This window comes from Tupaia chinensis, unplaced genomic scaffold (assembly GCF_000334495.1).
Source record: "Tupaia chinensis unplaced genomic scaffold, TupChi_1.0 Scaffold149184_1, whole genome shotgun sequence".
NCBI lineage: Eukaryota > Metazoa > Chordata > Mammalia > Scandentia > Tupaiidae > Tupaia > Tupaia belangeri.
The window spans coordinates 1,102,746-1,121,133 of record NW_006209032.1 but is presented as its reverse complement, the minus strand read 5'-3'; the positions used below and the strand labels follow the sequence as shown (position 1 = coordinate 1,121,133).

At 52.9% G+C, this 18,388-nt stretch overlaps 4 protein-coding genes and 2 non-coding genes across 8 annotated transcripts in view; 1 reads left to right on the top strand and 5 right to left on the bottom strand.

The window, feature by feature from the left end:
- Position 1: 1 nt before the first annotated feature.
- LOC114004478 (DALR anticodon-binding domain-containing protein 3) lies at positions 2-473 on the bottom strand (the record flags this gene model as incomplete). Its single annotated transcript, XM_027769286.1, has 2 exons — positions 203-473; positions 2-121 (listed from the first exon to the last, which is right to left on the bottom strand). Coding segments are annotated over exons 1-2 (285 nt in total), but the record flags the coding sequence as incomplete, so codon positions are not given.
- Positions 474-1,371: 898 nt separating this feature from the next.
- Positions 1,372-1,432, bottom strand: MIR425 (microRNA mir-425). Its single transcript, NR_129458.1, has one exon. It is a non-coding gene; the product is annotated as a microRNA mir-425 (primary transcript).
- Positions 1,433-1,842: 410 nt separating this feature from the next.
- Positions 1,843-1,906, bottom strand: MIR191 (microRNA mir-191). The gene has a single exon (NR_129457.1). It is a non-coding gene; the product is annotated as a microRNA mir-191 (primary transcript).
- A 1,078-nt stretch (positions 1,907-2,984) lies between these two features.
- NDUFAF3 (NADH:ubiquinone oxidoreductase complex assembly factor 3) lies at positions 2,985-4,373 on the top strand. Of its 2 annotated transcripts, none has more exons than XM_014585193.2 (5): positions 2,985-3,340; positions 3,441-3,633; positions 3,780-3,846; positions 3,924-4,045; positions 4,121-4,373. In XM_014585193.2, exons 1-5 carry the CDS (start codon positions 3,264-3,266, stop codon positions 4,235-4,237), a joined length of 576 nt encoding a protein of 191 aa, XP_014440679.1. In that variant the 5' UTR covers positions 2,985-3,263; the 3' UTR covers positions 4,238-4,373. The 2 variants fall into 2 exon arrangements, with proteins under 2 accessions (XP_014440679.1, XP_006171051.1); XM_006170989.2 differs by having other exon boundaries at positions 3,210-3,340; positions 3,945-4,045.
- Positions 4,374-4,904: 531 nt separating this feature from the next.
- Positions 4,905-9,587, bottom strand: IMPDH2 (inosine monophosphate dehydrogenase 2). 2 transcript variants are annotated; one of them, XM_006170987.3, is made up of 15 exons: positions 9,427-9,587; positions 8,935-8,983; positions 8,612-8,713; positions 8,445-8,519; positions 7,925-8,131; positions 7,472-7,559; positions 7,200-7,399; positions 7,033-7,123; positions 6,841-6,936; positions 6,512-6,583; positions 5,696-5,839; positions 5,471-5,615; positions 5,241-5,384; positions 5,078-5,161; positions 4,905-4,987 (listed from the first exon to the last, which is right to left on the bottom strand). In XM_006170987.3, the coding sequence occupies exons 1-15, from the start codon at positions 9,522-9,524 to the stop codon at positions 4,966-4,968; spliced, it is 1,617 nt and encodes a 538-aa protein (XP_006171049.1). In that variant the 5' UTR covers positions 9,525-9,587; the 3' UTR covers positions 4,905-4,965. The 2 variants fall into 2 exon arrangements, with proteins under 2 accessions (XP_006171049.1, XP_006171050.1); XM_006170988.3 differs by lacking the exon at positions 6,512-6,583 and having other exon boundaries at positions 9,427-9,586.
- A 250-nt stretch (positions 9,588-9,837) lies between these two features.
- QRICH1 (glutamine rich 1) overlaps positions 9,838-18,388 on the bottom strand; it is a 37,041-nt gene continuing 28,490 nt past the window's right edge. Inside the window, 4 exon segments of the mRNA XM_006170986.3 lie at positions 9,838-10,822; positions 11,999-12,089; positions 12,633-12,784; positions 13,141-13,249. Coding sequence (XP_006171048.1) covers positions 10,630-10,822; positions 11,999-12,089; positions 12,633-12,784; positions 13,141-13,249 — 545 coding nt within the window. The 3' untranslated portion in view covers positions 9,838-10,629.

Below are 18,388 nucleotides of genomic sequence, written 5' to 3'. Positions count from 1 at the left end.
CGAAGACCGCGGGCCGCTGCAGCTGGAGGGACAGACCCGCGGGGGTCGGCGCGCAGCGCAGCACCGGGGCCACACCTGGGCCCTGTAGGCAGGCAACAGCATGTACAACGCGATCGGGCACCTGCGGACGGACCGGAATGGGAGCGGACCGCTTTACTCCCCGAAACCCCTGGTCGACAGCCCCCGCCCGGCTCGTGCCTACCTGCCCCTCCCCGAAACGGGCCTGGAGTGCGCGCCGCGGCGCCAGGAAGTCTCGGGCACGCAGGTGGCGAGCGCGCGTCTCCTTGAACCACACGGGGTCGCCTGGCCCCAGGGCCGCGTTGAGGGCTCCGAGGGTCTCCCCCAACCCAAGGCGCCCGGTCGCCATGGCGACCGGAAGGAGTAAGCGGAGCAGGAAGCGAAATCTCGGGAGGTGGAACTTCCGGAAGGGCAGACTGAAGGGGGCGGAGATCCGGCCGCGGCCCGGAGCCGACAGGTGCGCGGGAGTGAGCGGGCTTGGCAGCCCTCGACCCACCGCCGCTAGCGCTCCCTCGGTGCTGTCCACCTGTTCGCTCGGCCCCGGGTCCGAAATCTCGGCGGCCCTAGGGTTCTTTCGCCGTTGCCCTGTACTAGCGACCAAGGGGAGGACCCTCGGGGCCCGGTGAGGGCTCGGCGCCTTCTCTTCTCATCCAAGTCTCACATCTTTGTGTTTGTGTGATAACGTCTCGTTGCCCCCATTTTACGCGTCAATCAGATGTCCAAATGATTTGTCACTGGCACAAGGCATTAACATGAACGCCACTCTCACGACGTACTTTTAAAATCCCACGTTGTGTTGTGCAGTTTCAGGTTACTTGCAAGCATTTCTGTCGTTTGAAATAATCTTTATTCCCGATAAATGCTCACTCAGAATTTTCTTGTAACATCCAATTAGAACCATCAACTTCATAGTTCCCCAAATTACTAGCTTTTAATATTTTTCGTTTAATTTAGTGTATTTTAACAGTGATCCTCCCGCTTCCTGTTTTAGGTTATGAGTCACTGTGGGCAAAGATCACAATGTGACCTAGAGAAGATTCCGCTAGAGACCTCAGTCGGAGCATCCAGCTCCTCTACTGTGAAAGCCGCCCCACGAGGGCCCCCACATGCTTTCGTTTCGATGTAACTTATTAATCCCCCTGCCCCCCACTAAATAGAGCCAGCCCGATTTTGCAGAGCTGGAGGAACCCCTGGTCTCTGCCCTGGAGTGGTGGTGCTGGTGTGTGTGCACGAGCGTTGGGGTGGGGGGTGGGGTGGATGGCAGACCTGGGGAGAGGGAAACCTAGGGGCAGGAAAAGCTCGCCAGGGCTCCTTCCTGTGGAGCCTGGCTGGGAGGCGCCGAAAGAGCACTGGGCGGACACGACATTCCCGATGGCTTCTTGGGTGCCCACTCAACGGGAGTGATCGTGTCATTCCAAAGCGCTTTCCATGCCGCAGGCGCAGGACCTGGAGACATGCTAGCCGATTTGGGGGCCAAGGCCGAGCTCAGAGACTTAAGCTACTCTCGGTCTGCGAAGACGGTTGGGGTGGTTTTTCCCCAGGAAGTGAAGGGCTATCTTTAGCAAACTGCGGGCTGGGGCGGCCCTGTGGGACTCACCGCCATTGCAGCCCTACCCGGAGGCCTTGGGTACACCCTCCCTCGCCAGTGATCCCTGAGGGTTCCAGAGATGGCCACCAGCCGTGGCTCTCCGACGTCTACATCCGCCACCTGCAGCCTGAGGGCGCACCTGCGAGAAGGACGGAGACCAGAGCGGCCCAATAAAGTACGTCTAGGGGTCAGGGGCCACCCCATCTGGGCCAGGGCGCTGCTCAGGCAGAAGAGCAGGGAACGAAATCCAAGCGCAGCTGGAATGCTCTGGAGACAACAGCTGCTTTTGGGATTCCGTTGCCCGCTGTCCAGCCGTTGGAGGGGAGGCTCCTGCCCCCGGGTCACTCGCCCTGGGGCCAGACCAGAACCCGCCCATCCCCAGTCCCAGGAGGCGGACCCGGGAGACGGCAGTGAAACCGAAGTCTAGTGGGAACGAGGCGCTCACCTGGGCCCCAGAACAAAAGAAGGGGAAGTGGGGGGCTCCCCTGGAACTGGGTCCCGATCCGGATTAGATCCGCGGGGCAGGATTAGCCCTGTCGATCCCACGCAGCCAAGGCCACTGGTGTGACGGTGGCGGGGCGGGCTTCAGAATCCGCCAAGAGGGAAGAGTACCAGTGGGGCCGGAGAGGAAGTAAACCCGCGCGTCCTCCTTGGGGACACCCCCGCGCTCGGGGCCCTTTGTCCGGTGACGCTGCCAGCGCCCGGGGCGCCACACACCGAACGGGCCCACACAACAGTGTCGGGAGCCCTGAAAACCCACTGCGTCCCGCTCTGGCAGACTCACCGCCAGGCACCGACGGCGCCGAGCCTCCCGCCCGCCCAGGCCTGCGGGTAGCGAACGCGACAATGTTCCCCTGAGGCCACGACAGAACCGGAGCGCGGAGGTGCCCAAACCCCGCGCGGACGCCAGCGACTCTGGCGCCAGTAGGCCCGCGCCTCGGCTCAAGACGGGGGGCGTGGGACTCTCGGGGCGCGAGCAGAGCAAGCGAGGAGAGGGTGATGCTCCAGGCGCTGCCTAGTTCGAGTCTGGTCCGGTTCGGCCCGGCAGGTCCCACCAGAAGAGGTACGACAATACCACCACCGCGTGCCCTTCCGCTTGCTCTGGCTGCCCGCAGCCTTGGAGCCATTTTAAGGCGAAACCACTTAGCCACGCCCCCTCGCGTTCCCAAGAAGCCAATCCATGCGCGGCCACGCCCTCGCAGAGCGCGGCGGCGCCGCCAACGGTCGCGCGGGTGACGGTTGGGGAGGGGCGTGATTGCCAGGAGAGCCCGGGAAACCTGAGCCGCCAGCCCCGCCCACCGAGCCCGAAGCCCCAAAGCCTGGGATTAGGGGTTTGGAGCTAACACCACGCCCAGGCCAGGGCGGCGAGCTGGGGGGCCAGCCTGCCTCTGCCGCCCAGGCAGCGCCCCGAGGGCGGCCACAGTACAGGTGTCCCACTCCCCGGGGACGGTCGGTGGGGATCCGGGGGCGGGACAGGCGGCAGGTGCTGACATCGGAGCCGCGCCGGGGGACGCGCCCTTCAGGGAAAGATGGCACTGGGCTGCGGGCCGAGCGGCACCGTGCCCTCCGAGACACAGGGGGCGCTGTTGCCGCGTCGGGACAGGCTCCGCGGCGGTCCCACCAGCCCTGCGACGGCCTCGCTACGCGGGAGTCAGCCATGGCTGCTGCTTTCGCACTGCGCACCCTGTGTCGAGCGCGACCCGCCCTGCGTTATCCGCCCGTCCAGCTGTCATGGTGAGCCTGGATCCCGCACCCGGACCATCTGCCCTGCAGGATCCGGAACCCCCGGTCTGGCACTGCCCGGGCACACGCCCCTGACCTTACCCCTCCGCAGGACCCCACGGCGTGGCCATCGGCTTTCGCCCGCAGACGACGAATTGTATCAGCGGACGCGCATCTCTCTGCTGCAGCGCGAGTCCCCTCACGCCATGTACATCGAGAGCTACAGCAGCCGCGGCTTCATGGTCAACGGAAACCGCGTGCTCGGGCCCTGCGCGTTGCTCCCGCACTCGGTGGTGCAGTGGAACGTGAGCCTACCCCTCGGTGGGAAACGCCGGAGTCGCAGCCGTCTCCCTGCTTGTGTCCCTGGCTAATCTGGCCTTTCCCTGTTGGCTCCAGGGGCAAAAGGTGCGTGGGTTTGCCTGTCGTATTGACCCGCCTTCTCTCCGGATAGGTGGGGTCCCACCTGGACATCACGGAAGAGAGCTTCTCCCTCTTCTGGATGCTGGAGCCCAGGATAGGTATGGGAGGAGGGCCGGCCTAGGTGCTGAGTGCCACAAGGTCCCCCCTGCTCCAGCCTCTCCAGACCCTGCTGTAGACTTGCACCCTCTCCCCCTAGAGATTGTTGTGGTGGGCACTGGAGACCGGACTGAGCGGCTGGAGTCTCAGGTACTGCAAGCCATGAGGCGCCGTGGCATCGCTGTGGAAGTGCAGGACACGGTAAGACCAGGGTTTGGGAGTGCTGGGAGCTCAGGCCCTGTTCCAGGCAGGCTGATGCTGGCTTCTTCTTTGCAGCCCAATGCCTGTGCCACGTTCAACTTCCTGTGTCACGAAGGCCGAGTGACAGGAGCTGCTCTCATCCCCCCACCTGGAGGGACTTCACTCACATCTGTAGGACAAACTGCAGAATAAACCACCAAGGACTGACCTGCTGACCTGGAAGGCCCTGGACATCGCAGAGTACAGGAGTTCCCAGCTTGCATTGTCTCTTGGGCACTCCCAACACTTGTCTTGCTCACTAGCATATTAATAATTTATACTTCTTCCACTTTGTTTCAGGTGTGTTTCTAGCCAGGGGCTGCTGGCTGAGGGCACTTGGTGTGCAGGTTGACCAATGCGCCCTTTTTCCACTGTACGTAGGGTCACTCAGCTCTTAGAGATCGGATGCAGATACCCGTTCTAGAACTACTTTGCTCAGGTGCATTCCAAGGATCTCAATGGCTTTCCTCACAGGGCCTTTTCGAGGTTCCAGTTGGGGAACGCGTATGCATGTCAACCTGGACCCCTAGCCCTGCTAGCAGGATGTCCCGTGGATGCCAGTCCCAGACTTATTATGTGAGCCCTCAGGGGGCCACCCCATCAGGTTCTCAGCATGAGACTGGACCCTCCACAGCCAGTGGGTCAGGGCTGCTTTGTGGGCAGCCTCAGAACTCAGGAGCTCTCGGAACCTGGAACTGCCCCTTCAGGTCATGGAGCTACCTCAGGGTGAGGTTCCCCTGGAATTGGGGTGCTGATTGTGTGCATCTGTGGTGCTGGCAGCAGCAGAGCCCCACCAGCTGGTTTATCTCAGAGAGGAGGCTTTTTTCTTTTTTCCAAACTTTTATTGAAAAAACTGAGAAGGGGGTGTGCTGGATCCCTTTTCAGAAAAGCCGCTTCTCATACCTGTAGGCAGAACGAACCCCGGTGAGGCGAGGGCAGGAAGGGGACATGCACAGTGCAGGGTCTACCCTACCCACACACAGGGTCACTTACGAATGGAGGCTGTGAACGCCGCCTTCCACCTGAGCCGAGGATGTTCTCTTCTCAAACTTAAGCTCCCCGGAGTACATCATGGCTCTGGAGAGGGGCAGATGTTGGGTGTGGGCAGTTGGCCCGGGGCCCACCCTCTACACATGTCCTTGCTCCCCAAGCTCACCTGACTTGTGTCAAGCTCTTGGCACCAATGTCTTGGCAGGAGTGCTGGATGCCAGCAATAAGGTAGGGGACAAATTTGTGGATGGACCCTTTGTCCTGCACAGCCCCAGACACCCCCTGGGCCACTTTGATTTTGTCAGCTTCACTGCAAGGAGGGACAGACACAGGCAGGGTCACGGCAGGGAAGAGATCGCCAGTACAGGTGTGTGAGGCACCTGGCCGCAGTCCCACCTGAAGTATCGGTTCTGGCTGCTGAGGTGCTTGTCCATGGCATCGAGAGAACCCATACCACGGTATTTCTTCAGCCGGATCCCGTCGGAGAAGAAGTACTCCCCGGGGGCCTCGGTGGTGGCAGCCAGGAGGGAGCCCATCATGACTGTGGACAGATGGGATGCTCGGGGCAGTCTGAGAGGCACTCAGGAATGGGCCTGCCAGGTCCAGGGCTGCCAGCCTCACCTGTAGAAGCCCCGAGGGCCAAGGCTTTGGCAATATGACCCACATTTTGGATCCCTCCGTCAGCGATGACAGGAACACCAAAGCGCCGCGCATACTCTGACACCTTGTACACGGCTGTGGCTTGTGGTCGCCCGCAGGCCAACACTGTGGAGAGATGCAGATGGTGGACAGATGAGTGGGCGTAGGGTTAACAGACACAGCCAAGGGCCGCTGTGGCCGCACTTAGCACCCAGGAGCTCTCGGCTACACCTGCACCAGAACCACGGCTTGGCTGAGGAAAGATGTGTCTGGGATGGTCGCTGCCCCGTCTGCCTCAACAGTCTCAACAGCAGTGCTGGCCTCCACTCGCCCCTGCGTGTGCGCGTGCATGTGTGCAGGGCCCAGGGCAGCCTCAGGCACATGCAGTCTTAGCAGCCGGGAAAGCCCCGCCCAGCTGGTATCAGGTAGGGCCGGGGTCACCGTGCAGTTAGTACCCAGGGGCACTGAGTCAGGCCCAGCCTTCTCTGTGGTGTACAGCTCAGGCAAGATGAGGGCAGTGGTCAGGGTTAGGGACAGCAGGCTCCAGAGATGGACGAGCCATGCTTACTGTAGAAGATGTGGGCAGAGCGGGGCCTGCCTGGGGAAGGAGGTCCGGCCCTATGAGTGCCCCAGGAAGAAGAGGGAGCTGTGTTCTAGAGCAGCCCCCAAACCATGGTCTGTACTTGAGTTGCCCTGCCCACCCATCAGCACCACAAACCCCGGGAGCTACAGCTACAGTCAACCAAGCAGCCGGGCAGTGGGCAGCTGGGCCGGGCCAGTGGGCCGGGCTGGACTTACTATAGCAGCCCGTGACAGTAGAAGGGCATTTGGGGCTGTGGGACTTTATGTCTGGAGGGATCTTGGGAGCCACTAAATAAAACAAACAGACCAGAGTTTAGAGAGGGCGCAGAGCAGGAGCAAGGAGGCCAGGCGAGGCAGGGGAGTGGCAGATGAGGGATGACAAGAACTTGTCTTGCTTCCAGCCATGTCACCCATCCAAGAGGCCTGTTTGGCCCCAGAGCTGCCCCTATGAGAGGACTATGTAGTTCCCCTAAGAGCACTTGGCACAAGGGCATGTGGGGCTAGACGCCAGGGTCTCTGTGGGCCCTGTGAGAGCCCATTCTTACCTTCCTGGGTGATGCAGATGGAGCCACTTCCCATGCCCACCCTCAGCGCATCCACGCCTGCATCGATGAGGTTCTTGGCCTGAGCAGCAGTGACCACTACAGTAAAGAGGGAGAGACACAAGTGAAGGTCCCATTGGGAGCCTAGCTCCCCAAATCCCGCACTACATGCTTCGGCGCCCTGTCTTGCCTTACCATTGCCCCCGATGACTTGGAGACTGGGGTATTTCTCTTTGATGTACTTGATCATATTGATCTGGAAGATAGAGTTTCCCTGGGAAGAGTCCTGGGACAGGAAGAGACCCGGTCAGACCAGGACATGGGAGCTGCCCCGAGTATCCCCCGTCTGTGCGTCCGCTCACCAACACCACAGCATCCACACCGGCCTGGGCCAGCAAGTCCAGCCTGTACTTGTCGTCCTCGTGAGTGCCAATGGCGGCCCCACACAGGAGCTGCTTCTTGGCATCTTTGGAGGCCAGTGGGTAGTCTCGATTCTTCTTCAGGTCTGTCCGGGCAATGATGGCCACCAGCTCATCATCTTCATTAACAATGGGCAACTTTCCTGAGGTGGGGCAGGACAGGAGTCAGGATCCAAAGCATTGGTTCCAGGCCCCTTCCCACCCCTAGGACTCACCCTTCTTGCTGCGCTGCAGGATTTCATTTGCTTCCTTCAGTGTGATGCCTGCAGGGGCCACCACCAAGTCCTCCCTCTTGGTCATGATCTGGGACACAGTAGCGTGGTGAGGATTGGAAGACCACGTTCATGCAGCTGCACCCAAACCACGCTTCCCCAGAGGAACCTGCCAGCCCCTGCAGCAGTACACTGACAGCCGAGTAGAAAGGATAGCATGGTACAGGACACAGCCTGCCACGAGATCCCCCGAGAGCAGCAACAAGAACACAGCCAGAATGCTAGCAATTCAGGGGGGAAGGAAGTGCAGGGACCCCAGGACGAAGTCAAAATGTGGCTGGACGTTCATCTTTCCCAGACAGAAGAGACCCCTGGGGATTGCCTGTGGGCAATGGAAGCCTGGTATCTTCACTATGAGCTGCCAGGGCCGGGCTATGCTCTGCTAATGGAGCCCACCTCTTCCAAAGGACGGTCATGCTCCTCCTCCTTGAGAAAATCAATGTCCCTCGACGAGATGATGCCCACCAAGCGGCTCCCCATCCGGCCTGTGTCTGTGATGGGGATACCACAGAAGCCATGCCGGGCCTTGGCCTCAAAAACATCCCGCACGCGATCCTTGGGGCTGAGGACCACAGGGTCTGTGATGAATCCCTGCTCATATTTCTGGAAGGGATGGTGAGAAAGGGCGTTGCATCTCTGAACCGCCTTCAAGTTCCTGGTCTGAAGCATGCGGGTGTGTGCCCAACTTCCCGTGTGGCAGTGCCACAGGGCCAAGTTACACCAACAACTCTAACAAGAGACATGGGCTAGAGGCACTCTACAGTCTTAACATGATCTTGGGATCTATCTCCTTAGTAACTGAACCCCTCAGTGGGAAGAAAGGACCCTAAGTGAGAAGAAACACCTCTCACTCCCACCCCTCTCCACCTAAGTGCAATTCTCAGCAGCTCTTGGAGACAATCCTTGCCCTTCTGACCTTCACTTTGCGGACTTCATTGGCCTGGAATTCGGGTGTGCAGTTGTGGTGGATGAAGCCGATACCGCCTGTGAGCTACAGGACAAACAGAAAGAATGAGAGGCACGGCTGTATACTTTTGGGGAAGGGAGGTGACAGCCCTGCTTCTGATATCCCACGGTGCTCACCGCCATTGCTATGGCCATTCCAGCCTCTGTGACTGTGTCCATGGGCGAGGAAACTAGGGGTGTCTTCAAAGTGATCTTCTTGGTCAGGGCAGAGGTCAGGTCCTAAGGAGATAAACGTCCGCTGGTGTACGGAAGCACCTCTTATACTTCAGGGTGGTACCAGGCGCTCTTCAAACAGCTGCTATCTAGGATATGCATGCCAGCCAGCAAAACCATCCCATGGAATCCAGCCCCAAGCCCAATCTGGTAAGGTAGCCCTAAGACCAGGTAGCAGTACCTCGGCCCACTTTGTTGTTCAGGACCCAATTACTGATTATACTCACCACCTGGTCTGCAGTGAAGTCGATGTACCCAGGAAGGATGAGAAAGTCGCTGCGGGGAGAGGGGAGTGAATTGGGAGTTTGGCTTTCAGGTTTTATGGCTGCATGAGACTTCATCCCTACAGACACTTAAGATATCAGAGTAGATTGGCACTGGCTGAGCCCATGTGTCACAGGCAAGGCAGGGCAAAAGGTGGACACAACAGGGAAACGTTCCTGCCACTGAGCTGTCATCAGTTCTCCTGCACCTCGACAATTCCATGTGTCCAGAGAACGGAGACTCCAGCCAGAAATCCTACCCCTACTGCCCAGGTGCTTCCTCCCACCCCAACACCCACTCCGGAGGTGTAGAAGTGTGCCGCGGAGACGGGAGCGTAATTCCCATAACCTGTCCCCCCGCCCGAGCCCCAAAAGGCTCAATCGATGCCTCCTTCCGGTTCCCTGGCCCAGAGAGCCGTCCCTCTCCTAGCCCAGGTGAGTCCCGCACGCCCGCACTTGTAGGTGAGGCCGTCCCCGCAGTTGAAGAGCTGCTGTGCTGTGAGTCCGTCGTCCGGCACGTAGGACGTGCCGCCGCTAATCAGGTAGTCCGCCATGGCCAGCGCGGGGAGCCGCCGCGTGTCTCCGAGGACCGCGCCGCAGAGGCCGCTACTGCCTGAGCCGCGCCAATATAAACCAGGCGATTTCGTCACTGCGCTGCGCGCGTCGCTGACGTCAGGCCGCAATGCGCACGGGCGCTGCAGGGGCGTGGCAGGAGGGGAGACAGGCGCGTGCGCACAACACACAGCGGCAGTCAATAGGTACGCCGGGCTGTTTCCCGACCCGCCCGCCTCCCGCAGGACCTCGCCTGGCTTTGGTCCCACGGTCCCGCCAGGCTCCTCCCCCAAATAAAGAGGCATTGTTCACTAGCATGTTGAAAAGACGTGCTTGTCATTCTTAATAAACAACTAGAGTAAGAATACATAAGAGAAACAAGAGTGGTATCTTTATATGATACACGAGTGTATGTTACAAGAATTCCATCAGGCACAGGAGCCCCAGGTTTAAGGCCTCAATGTTAGGCCAACAAAAAAAAAAAAAGGCTTGGTAAAGTTTTTATTTTTAACACCTAAAATGTCACTTCTCATAAAGGGGGGGGGTGTAATAGAAATTGTCTTTAATAAATCATAATTGAAGTTCCCCTCATTTTTCTTCCATTAAGATGCTAAGTTTATTTCTGAGCAAGAAGAAAGAACAGAACGTGCCTCCCCTGTGGTCAGTGAAGTCTGCCAGTCCGCGGTGGAAGCCAGCTGGAAGATTCCCTGGAGGGTTCATCCATCATTAATTCCATCTTTCTCGAGGAAAGGAAGTGGCCACATTTCTCCTAACAGTCCATTCCCTTTCCCCAGGCCAGGCCCCAGACCCGAGGACAAAAAAAAAAAAAAAAAATGAAAGAAAGAAAAGGAAAAAAAAAAAGTCACCCAGCAACTTTCTAGGGCTTCTGGCTCTCAGGAAACCCCAAGCCCCAGGGCTGAGGATGAGCCATAGCAGGCTTATGGAGATGCAGAGGGGGAAAGGTTTTCTTTAACATTTTAAACAGAAGCAGCCTGAAAGGCTTCTTAACTACACGAATAAAAAAAGAAAAAATGGAGGCCTCTTCTTTAGTGTGAAAGTCTGTCCGATTTCTCCCGGCGGTTTTTCTTGCACCATGGCTGAGGATTCTCAGTGCATAGTGCTGGCACTGGCCACGGCAATGGCCTCCTGAATTTCTCGTATCACCAGGATCCGGGTCAGCATTTGTCCCATCTGCTCTCTGCTGATAGGCTGGACTGAGTACCAGATTGGACTGTTGGGGGCCACCACCGGCTCAGGTGTCAGGTAAAAGGTGTCATTCCGGCCTTTCACACTCTGGGGGCTGAAGAAGATGTTGGTAAAAGCTGGGCAACACCATCACCACCTCCACCCCCAGCTTTGCACCTCCTGGGCGGTTATTGCCTGCTCAAGTGGGTACAGCAGCAACCACATACCACTTTTGGGACCTCTTTGTGTCTCCTCAATTCTGCTGCTCCTCCGTAAGTGCCAGCTGTGACCCCACACTGCCTGCACCTCCCCGGGCTCCCCTGAGCTCATCTACTGGAGTAGCCCACTTGGAGCCAACTTCACTGCTCAGGTGAGCTATCGCCAAGTCTTTGCTCATTCTGTTTTCTCTACCCACTAATAATGGCCCAATTGAAGACAGTGGACCAGCACATGAAGCTGGCCTCCCAGCCCACCACCGCACCCACTGTGCTGTACCTCTATGAAGTACTTGGCAACTCCACCCACTAACGGTTACTCATCCGTGCACTAGCACCAGGTACGGATGTTAAGATTATGGATTAGGAAGGGAGACAGCAACTGAAGTTACACTTACACACACACACACACACACACACACACACACAGAAACAAATAATGGTACAGAGAAAACAGCCAGAGGGATCAGACTGGGTGTCTGGAAATGTTTCCCTGATAAAACGTGTTACAGCTGAGAAGAGAAATAGCAGTCAGAAGAGGGGATGTAGAGAGACCCAGGAGATCTATGGGCATGAGATGTGCAAGGGGGAGTGCAAGAAAGGCTCTGGAATCTTCTCTAATGAGAAGCCACTGAAGGTTTGAATCTGAGTAACATGCTAAGCCCTACAGCTGCTCTAAATCATTCTGGCACAGCCGTGAAGATGACATGCCAAACTGCAAGGTCAAGAGGGAAAATTCAAGAGGCTTTTCCCTGGATAAGTTGTAGCACTGACGAAAGGAGGTGGCCAAGAAGGGGCAGGTCTGTGCTGAAGATGTACTGAAGGTGACCTCTCTACGCCTCACACCCTCTCCATGAAAGGTGACCACAAGGGATCTATTTTATATTGCAGTTCGAGGCACAGCACACAGTTTGGGAAAGCTGGCCAAGCTGCTGTAAATTTAGCTTTTGGGAAGTATTTTTACCCTCACTTGAGATTAGAAAATGTCTCTCCTATGATAAGGTATGCACAAAGGTGAGCATGCCCACACACACACACCCACACACGGTTAGCCAGTCACATAGAAGCCTCCTCACCATTTGAAGAGGTAGAAATCGTAGAGCTTGATGGGACACCTCAGTGGATTCTCTGGATTTTCTGTCTGTTCTGCATACATGTCATCTGTAACTATAAAACACACCCCACCACCCTCAGACCTGGCATCAGACGGCCTTAGCTCAGGCTCAAATCAGTAATCTTAGGCTTTCAGCCACAGCTAGGAATACTGCAGAGGAGGAGGACAAAAGGCATGGGGGTGCTTCTAAAGGGAAGAGGCAGGTGTTTTCTCTGGGGCTTCTCTATTTCTAAGAGCAAAGTTCATGTTTCTGGATGGGGACTAAGGAGTTGAGAATTCCTATCCAGCAACCTTCTATCTTAATAATACTCGTTAGCCCTGCAGGCACCATGGCAAGGTAGCAGAGCAGCGATCTATTTCTAAGAGCAAAGTTCATGTTTCTGGATGGGGACTAAGGAGGTGAGAATTCTCTCTGGGGCTTCTCTATTTCTAAGAGCAAAGTTCATGTTTCTGGATGGGGACTAAGGAGTTGAGAATTCCTATCCAGCAACCTTCTATCTTAATAATACTCATCGTTAGCCCTGCAGGCACCACGGCAAGGTAGCAGAGCAGCGATCTATTTCTATTATTTCTATTGTCTTGCCTCCATCCCTTACCTTTCTGGCCAGTCTGGTGTATCCCAAGAGCCTTCAGGTACCGAATACTTGTACTTTTATCCTTGGGATTAGAGGGGTTCTTCTTTGTCTGTCTCAAGACCTTGGAGAAGGCCAGCTTCATGTGCTGGTCCACTGTCTTCAATAGGAAGTACCTGGACCGCAAGTGAAAGCAAGGCAGAGGGAAGGGTCCGGGAGGATACCAAGACTTACCATCTGCCCATCAGTGCTTCAGAGGAGCCACTGCCCACACTCCCAGGATCTGGGTAGGCCCATACCCCAGCAGTGTCCAGTGGTGGAGCCACATCAAGATGGACGGTAAGGATCTGGCAATGCTGTTTGCCTCACTGTTCACCACATAAAATGCAGCCAAGTGGGGCTGGTGGCTTTCAGTAGCCCAAAGGTTCTCAAATACGTGTTACAGGAATTCGGAAGTCCTTCTGGATAGTTTCTACCCTCTTCACTGGGCAGACACCAGCAGTGGCTAACGTGGAGCCTCTAGAACACTTACTTGGTGTTAAAGAACATGAGGGTTGTCAGCAAAGTGGAGGGGGAGTGAGCCCCGAGCTGCTTGCACTCCCACAGCATCTCCTCGGTCACGTGGCTGGGCAGGACATAGCCTAGGAGGAACAGAGGACTGCTGCAAGAGGGTGGTGTGTGGCCCCTCAAAGGAACAGGGTCACACACAAATGTAAGTTTTAATTGTAGACATCTTCGCAGAGAATGGCAAAATCATCTGAAATGCTTTTAAAGCACACAAGCTGGAACCAGCACATGGTGTAACGGCTACGTCGCTGAACTTCCATGTAGATAAAGTGGTGTTCGAGTCCCGGACCCAGAGGCTTAAACTCACGCCAGGCACGTGTGTGTGCGTGCTCAAGATCCCAAGAGGAAAATGGAGAAGGGATTGGGACGTAGCCATCCCCCCAGGGTGGTGGTGGTGGTGGTGGTGGTGGTGATTTCTCACTCACTGTCTCTCTGTCATCCCAGCGAGCACAAGCACCCTATAGCAAAAATCTCTCTAAAAAAAAAAAAAGCACATGGGGGCCAACAAGTGGTGTGGTGGTTAAGGCGCTGGACACTCCCCATGGATAACCGCAGTTTGAGTCCTGGACCTGATGGCGTGCTTTCTCACTTTCCCTGTCTCTCTGTGTCTCTATTTGGTCAAATTAAAATGAATGAATGAATAAATGAAATGAAATAATTTTTTTAAAAAAGCACACAAGCCTGGGTCTTCTCCCCAATCTCAGGAGTGAGACCTGATAATATGCCTTTATTTTATTTTTTTTATTATTCTTTTTAGAGAGTTTTACTATACGGCGTGTGCGCTCACTAGAGAGACAGAGAGACAGAAAGTGAAAAATCACCTCCCCAGGGTGGATAGCACCACCACAATCCCTTCTCCTCCATTCTCCTCTTGGGACCTTGGGCACACATGCACGTATATATGCACACATACCCGGTATGAATCTTAAAGCTACCAGGTCCCAGGACTCGAACTACAGTCAACTACCTGAGAGTCCAGCATCGTAACCATTATACCATCAGCTGGTTCCAGATAATGAGCCTTTCTAAAAAATTCCAAAGTGCCATTGTTACTATTCTGAGGAGCCACATTTTGAGAACCACTGTCTTACAAGATTGCTGTTTAGGGACCAACAGGTGGTGTGGTGGTTAAGGTGCTGGACACTCCCACATGGCCAACCACGGTTCAAGTCCTGGACCTGGCGGCTTATTTTATTCCTCTCTCTCTCTCTCTCTCTCTCTCTGGTCAACGTAAAATAAATGAATGAATAAATAAAATTAAATAAATAATTTAAAAAAAAAAAAGATTGCTGTTTACTGACAAATTGTTCCTTTAATTTATACCTGGCTTGAAAATTTGTAATCCAGCAGTTAGCGTAATGGCTATGTCGCTGGACTCCCACGTAGTCAACTGCAGTTCACGTCCAGGACCCAGTGGCTTAAAACTCACGCCGGGCGTGTGTGCGTGCGTGCCCAAGATCCCGAGAGGAGAATGGAGGAGAAGGGATTGTGGCATGACCATCCTCCCTGGGGGGTGATTTCTTACTTTCTGTCTCTATGTCTCTGTCTGTCTGGCGAGCGCACGTGCCCTATAGCAAAAACTTCTCCAAAAAAAAAAAAAAAAAAAGAAAATTTGTAAATCATGTAATTTACTATTGTCTGTTTTCTTGTTTTTGGAAAGGTCTTGCCATGTTGCTATCCTCCTGCACTCAGCATCCCAAGTCACTGGCATTACAGGTATACACTACCATGTGACCTTTACATTAAATCAGGAGTCAAACCCAGGCCTCCAATGTGGTCCCCGCCTAAGGAGTGCAGCATGCGTCACACAGGTGAGTCTCGTGTGTCTATTCCACTCACAGCTTACTAGAGAAGCCTCCTTCCTCATGCCTTTAACACTTTCCATTTTCTTGTACTTTGTTCTTCAACATACTTAATTTGCTTATTTAAATACTCTCTCCTGGGGTCAGCAGTTTGAGCCCTGGACCTGATGGCTTGAAAAACACACCAAATACATGTACATGTGTGCCCAAAACCCCAGAGAAGGGAAAAGTGGAAAAGAAGGAATTGCAATGTAACTGTACCCTTACAGGGTGCTTTCTCTCTGGCAAGCACATGCACATTCTGGCAAAGTGTATAAAAAACAAAAAGTATCTTCTGCAGAGCATAAGCTTTTTTTTTAGTATTTTGCCGGAGGTTGTGTGAAGCTCATGAAAAAGGAGAAAAGCAAGGTACCACCCCACAGGACACAGTCAAATCACTCCTTTTGGGATTTTTGGGCACTTACATACATGTGCTCAAAAGTTCCTGGATCCAAGACTTGAACCATGCAGTTGGCCACCTGGGATTCATCCACCTTAAACACTATGCCACCAGTTGGCCCAAGCTTTTATTTTTAAGAGACTTATGCTAGAGGATGCAAGAGCTTGGACAGATAGACAGAGAGACAAAGTGAGAAATCATCCACAGTCCCTTCTCCTTCATTCTCCTCTTGGGATTTTGGGCACACACACACATACCTGCTGTGAGTTTCAAGCCACCAGTTCCAGGACTTAAACCACAGTTGACTATGTCGGAGTCCAGAGACATAACCATTAAGACAATCATTAAGCCATCTGCTGGTGTGTGACCCAAGTTTTTAATTTTAATAAAGTTCTACTCATCTGGAGCCAGCAGATTGTGTAGTGGTTATGTCACTAGATTCCCACATGGCTGACCATGGTTTGATTCCCAAACCTGGTGGCTTAAGGATCACGCCAGTGCATGTATGAGTGTGCCTAAGATCCCTGGAGAATGGGAAGAAGGAATTACATTGAGGCTGTTTTCCTGGGGAATGATTTCGCACTTTCCCTGATTTCACTGTCTCGGACTCTGTCCTCAGCAAAAGCACACGCCCTATGGCGAAAACCTCTTTAAAAAAAACAAAAGTTTGGGGCTGGCAGGTGGCATGGTAATTAAGGGCACTGGACTACCACATGATTGACTGCAGTTCAAGTCTTGGCGGTTTGCTTTCTCACTTTCCTTCTCTCTTTCTTTCACTCTGTCCCTCTCTGGTCAAATTAAAAAATAAATAAACAAATAAAGATACATTTTTTTAATCAAAAAAAAAATTTTTTTAGAGGTTTTTGTTATAGGGCGCATGTGCGCGCCAGAGAGACAGAGAGACAGAAAGTGAGAAATCACCTCCCAGGGTCGATGGCCACACCGCAATCCATTCTGTTCCATTCTCCTCTTGGGATCTTGGGCACGCACGCATGCACGCACACGCACGCAGCGTGAGTTTAAGCCACCGGGTCCAGGACTCGAACTGCGGTCAACTACGTTAGTCCAGCGACATAGCCATTACGCCAACTGCTGGTCTCAATTCTTAAAAACATACTATATATATATAAAAAAAAGTTGAGGGACTGGCAAGTGGTGTGATGATTAAAGGCAGTGAACTCCCCACACGGCCAACTGTGGTTATAGCCCTGGACCTGGTGGCTTACTTTCTCACTTTCCCTCCCTCTCTTTCTCTGATCAAAGTGGAAAATACTACTACTAAAAAAAATAATAATATTGAGGGGCCAGCAGGTGGGGTGGTGGTTTAGGATGGTGGACTCCCACATGGCCAACTGTGGTTCGAGTCCTAGACCTGGCAGCTTGCGTTCTCACTTTTTCTCTCTCTTGCTCTCACTCTGCCCACTCTGGTCAAATTGAAAAATAAATAAATAAAGTTAAATAAAATAATTCTTTAAAAAAATAATATTGAATGAAATTCAATTTTAAAAAATTGTTTTTAAAATTAAAAGTTCAACTTATCTTCTTTCACAAAGTGTGCTTTTGGTGTATCTAAGAAGTACCACCGAACCCAAGGTCATGTGTTACTTTCAAAGAATTTTATAGTTTCACATTTTATGTTTAGGTACTATGATCTGTTTTCAGTTCATTTCTGTGAAAGATGCAAGGTCTGTGTTTACTTTTTTTCTTTTTTTTTAATTTGGGTATCTAGTTGTTCTTTTCTAGGCCAGACTGTGGAAGCACAGTGGTTAAATGTTGTGCTGTAGTAGCTGGATCCCACATGTCTGACCATGGTTTGAATCCCAGCCCTCTGATTTGAAAAACATACCAAGCATGTGTGCACAAGTGGTCAAAGGATGGAGAAATGGACGAAAGAAGATTGCAGTGTGACCATACCCCACAGGGAAGTGCTCCCTCCCTCCCTCACTCTCATGGGCTCATTCACCCTCTGGCAACTGAATTAAAAAAGGAAAAGAAAAAAAAAAAAAGAGTATCATTTCTCCACCGAATTACCTTTCTACTCTGAAAGATACTGTATTTGTGTGGCTATTTCTGGGTCCTCTACCCTGTCTTAGTGATCTGTCTATTCTTTTGCCACAAACTTCAACAGAAATATTCCTATCAGCTTTATTCATAATTGCCAAACTTGAAAGCAATGGAGATTAGATGGCTTTTAACAGGTGAATGGATAAACAAACTATGGTACATCTATACAACAGAGTATTACTCAGTGTTAAGAAGAAATGAGCTATCAAGCCATGAAAAGACATACAGGAGCCTTAAATGTATATTGCTGAGTGAAAGAAGCCAATCTGAAAAGGCTACATAGCAAATTATTCCAACTAGATGGCATTCTGGAAAAGGCCAAACTATGGAGACAGTAAACAGATGAGTGCTGGCTGAAGATCGGGGAGTAGGGGAGGACAGGGTCAGCAGGTGACATCCTGTATCGCACCACAACCCATCATCACGTGCCGACCGAAACCCGCTCAATGTACACTAACGAGTCAACTCTAATGTGAACTATAAACTAGTTTATAAAAATGTCTCAATACTGGTTCCTCGATTTTATAATAAAAGTATCACATTAAGGCAACATGTTAAAGAGGGGGGAAACTGGGAGGGTACATATGCAAGGGAGTATAAAGTAAATTCTCTGTTGTTTGTTTTTTTTTCCCCCCTCTGTTCTTGCCACTCAATTTTTGGAAACCTAAAATGCTCTAAAATATAAAGTCAATTAAAAACAAAAACCAAGCAGACTCAACAAAGATATTCTACTGAAAAGCCCATGTTCTTTCTAAGATAACATACTGCCCAGGAGGTTGCCTACAAGTAAAGCAAAATTTACATTCTCCAGATAAAACTATTCAAAATCTTATGTTATGACGCCAATCAATAAATTTTTAAAAATCTCAAAAAAAAAAAAAAAAAAAGGGGAAACAGGAGTTAACGGC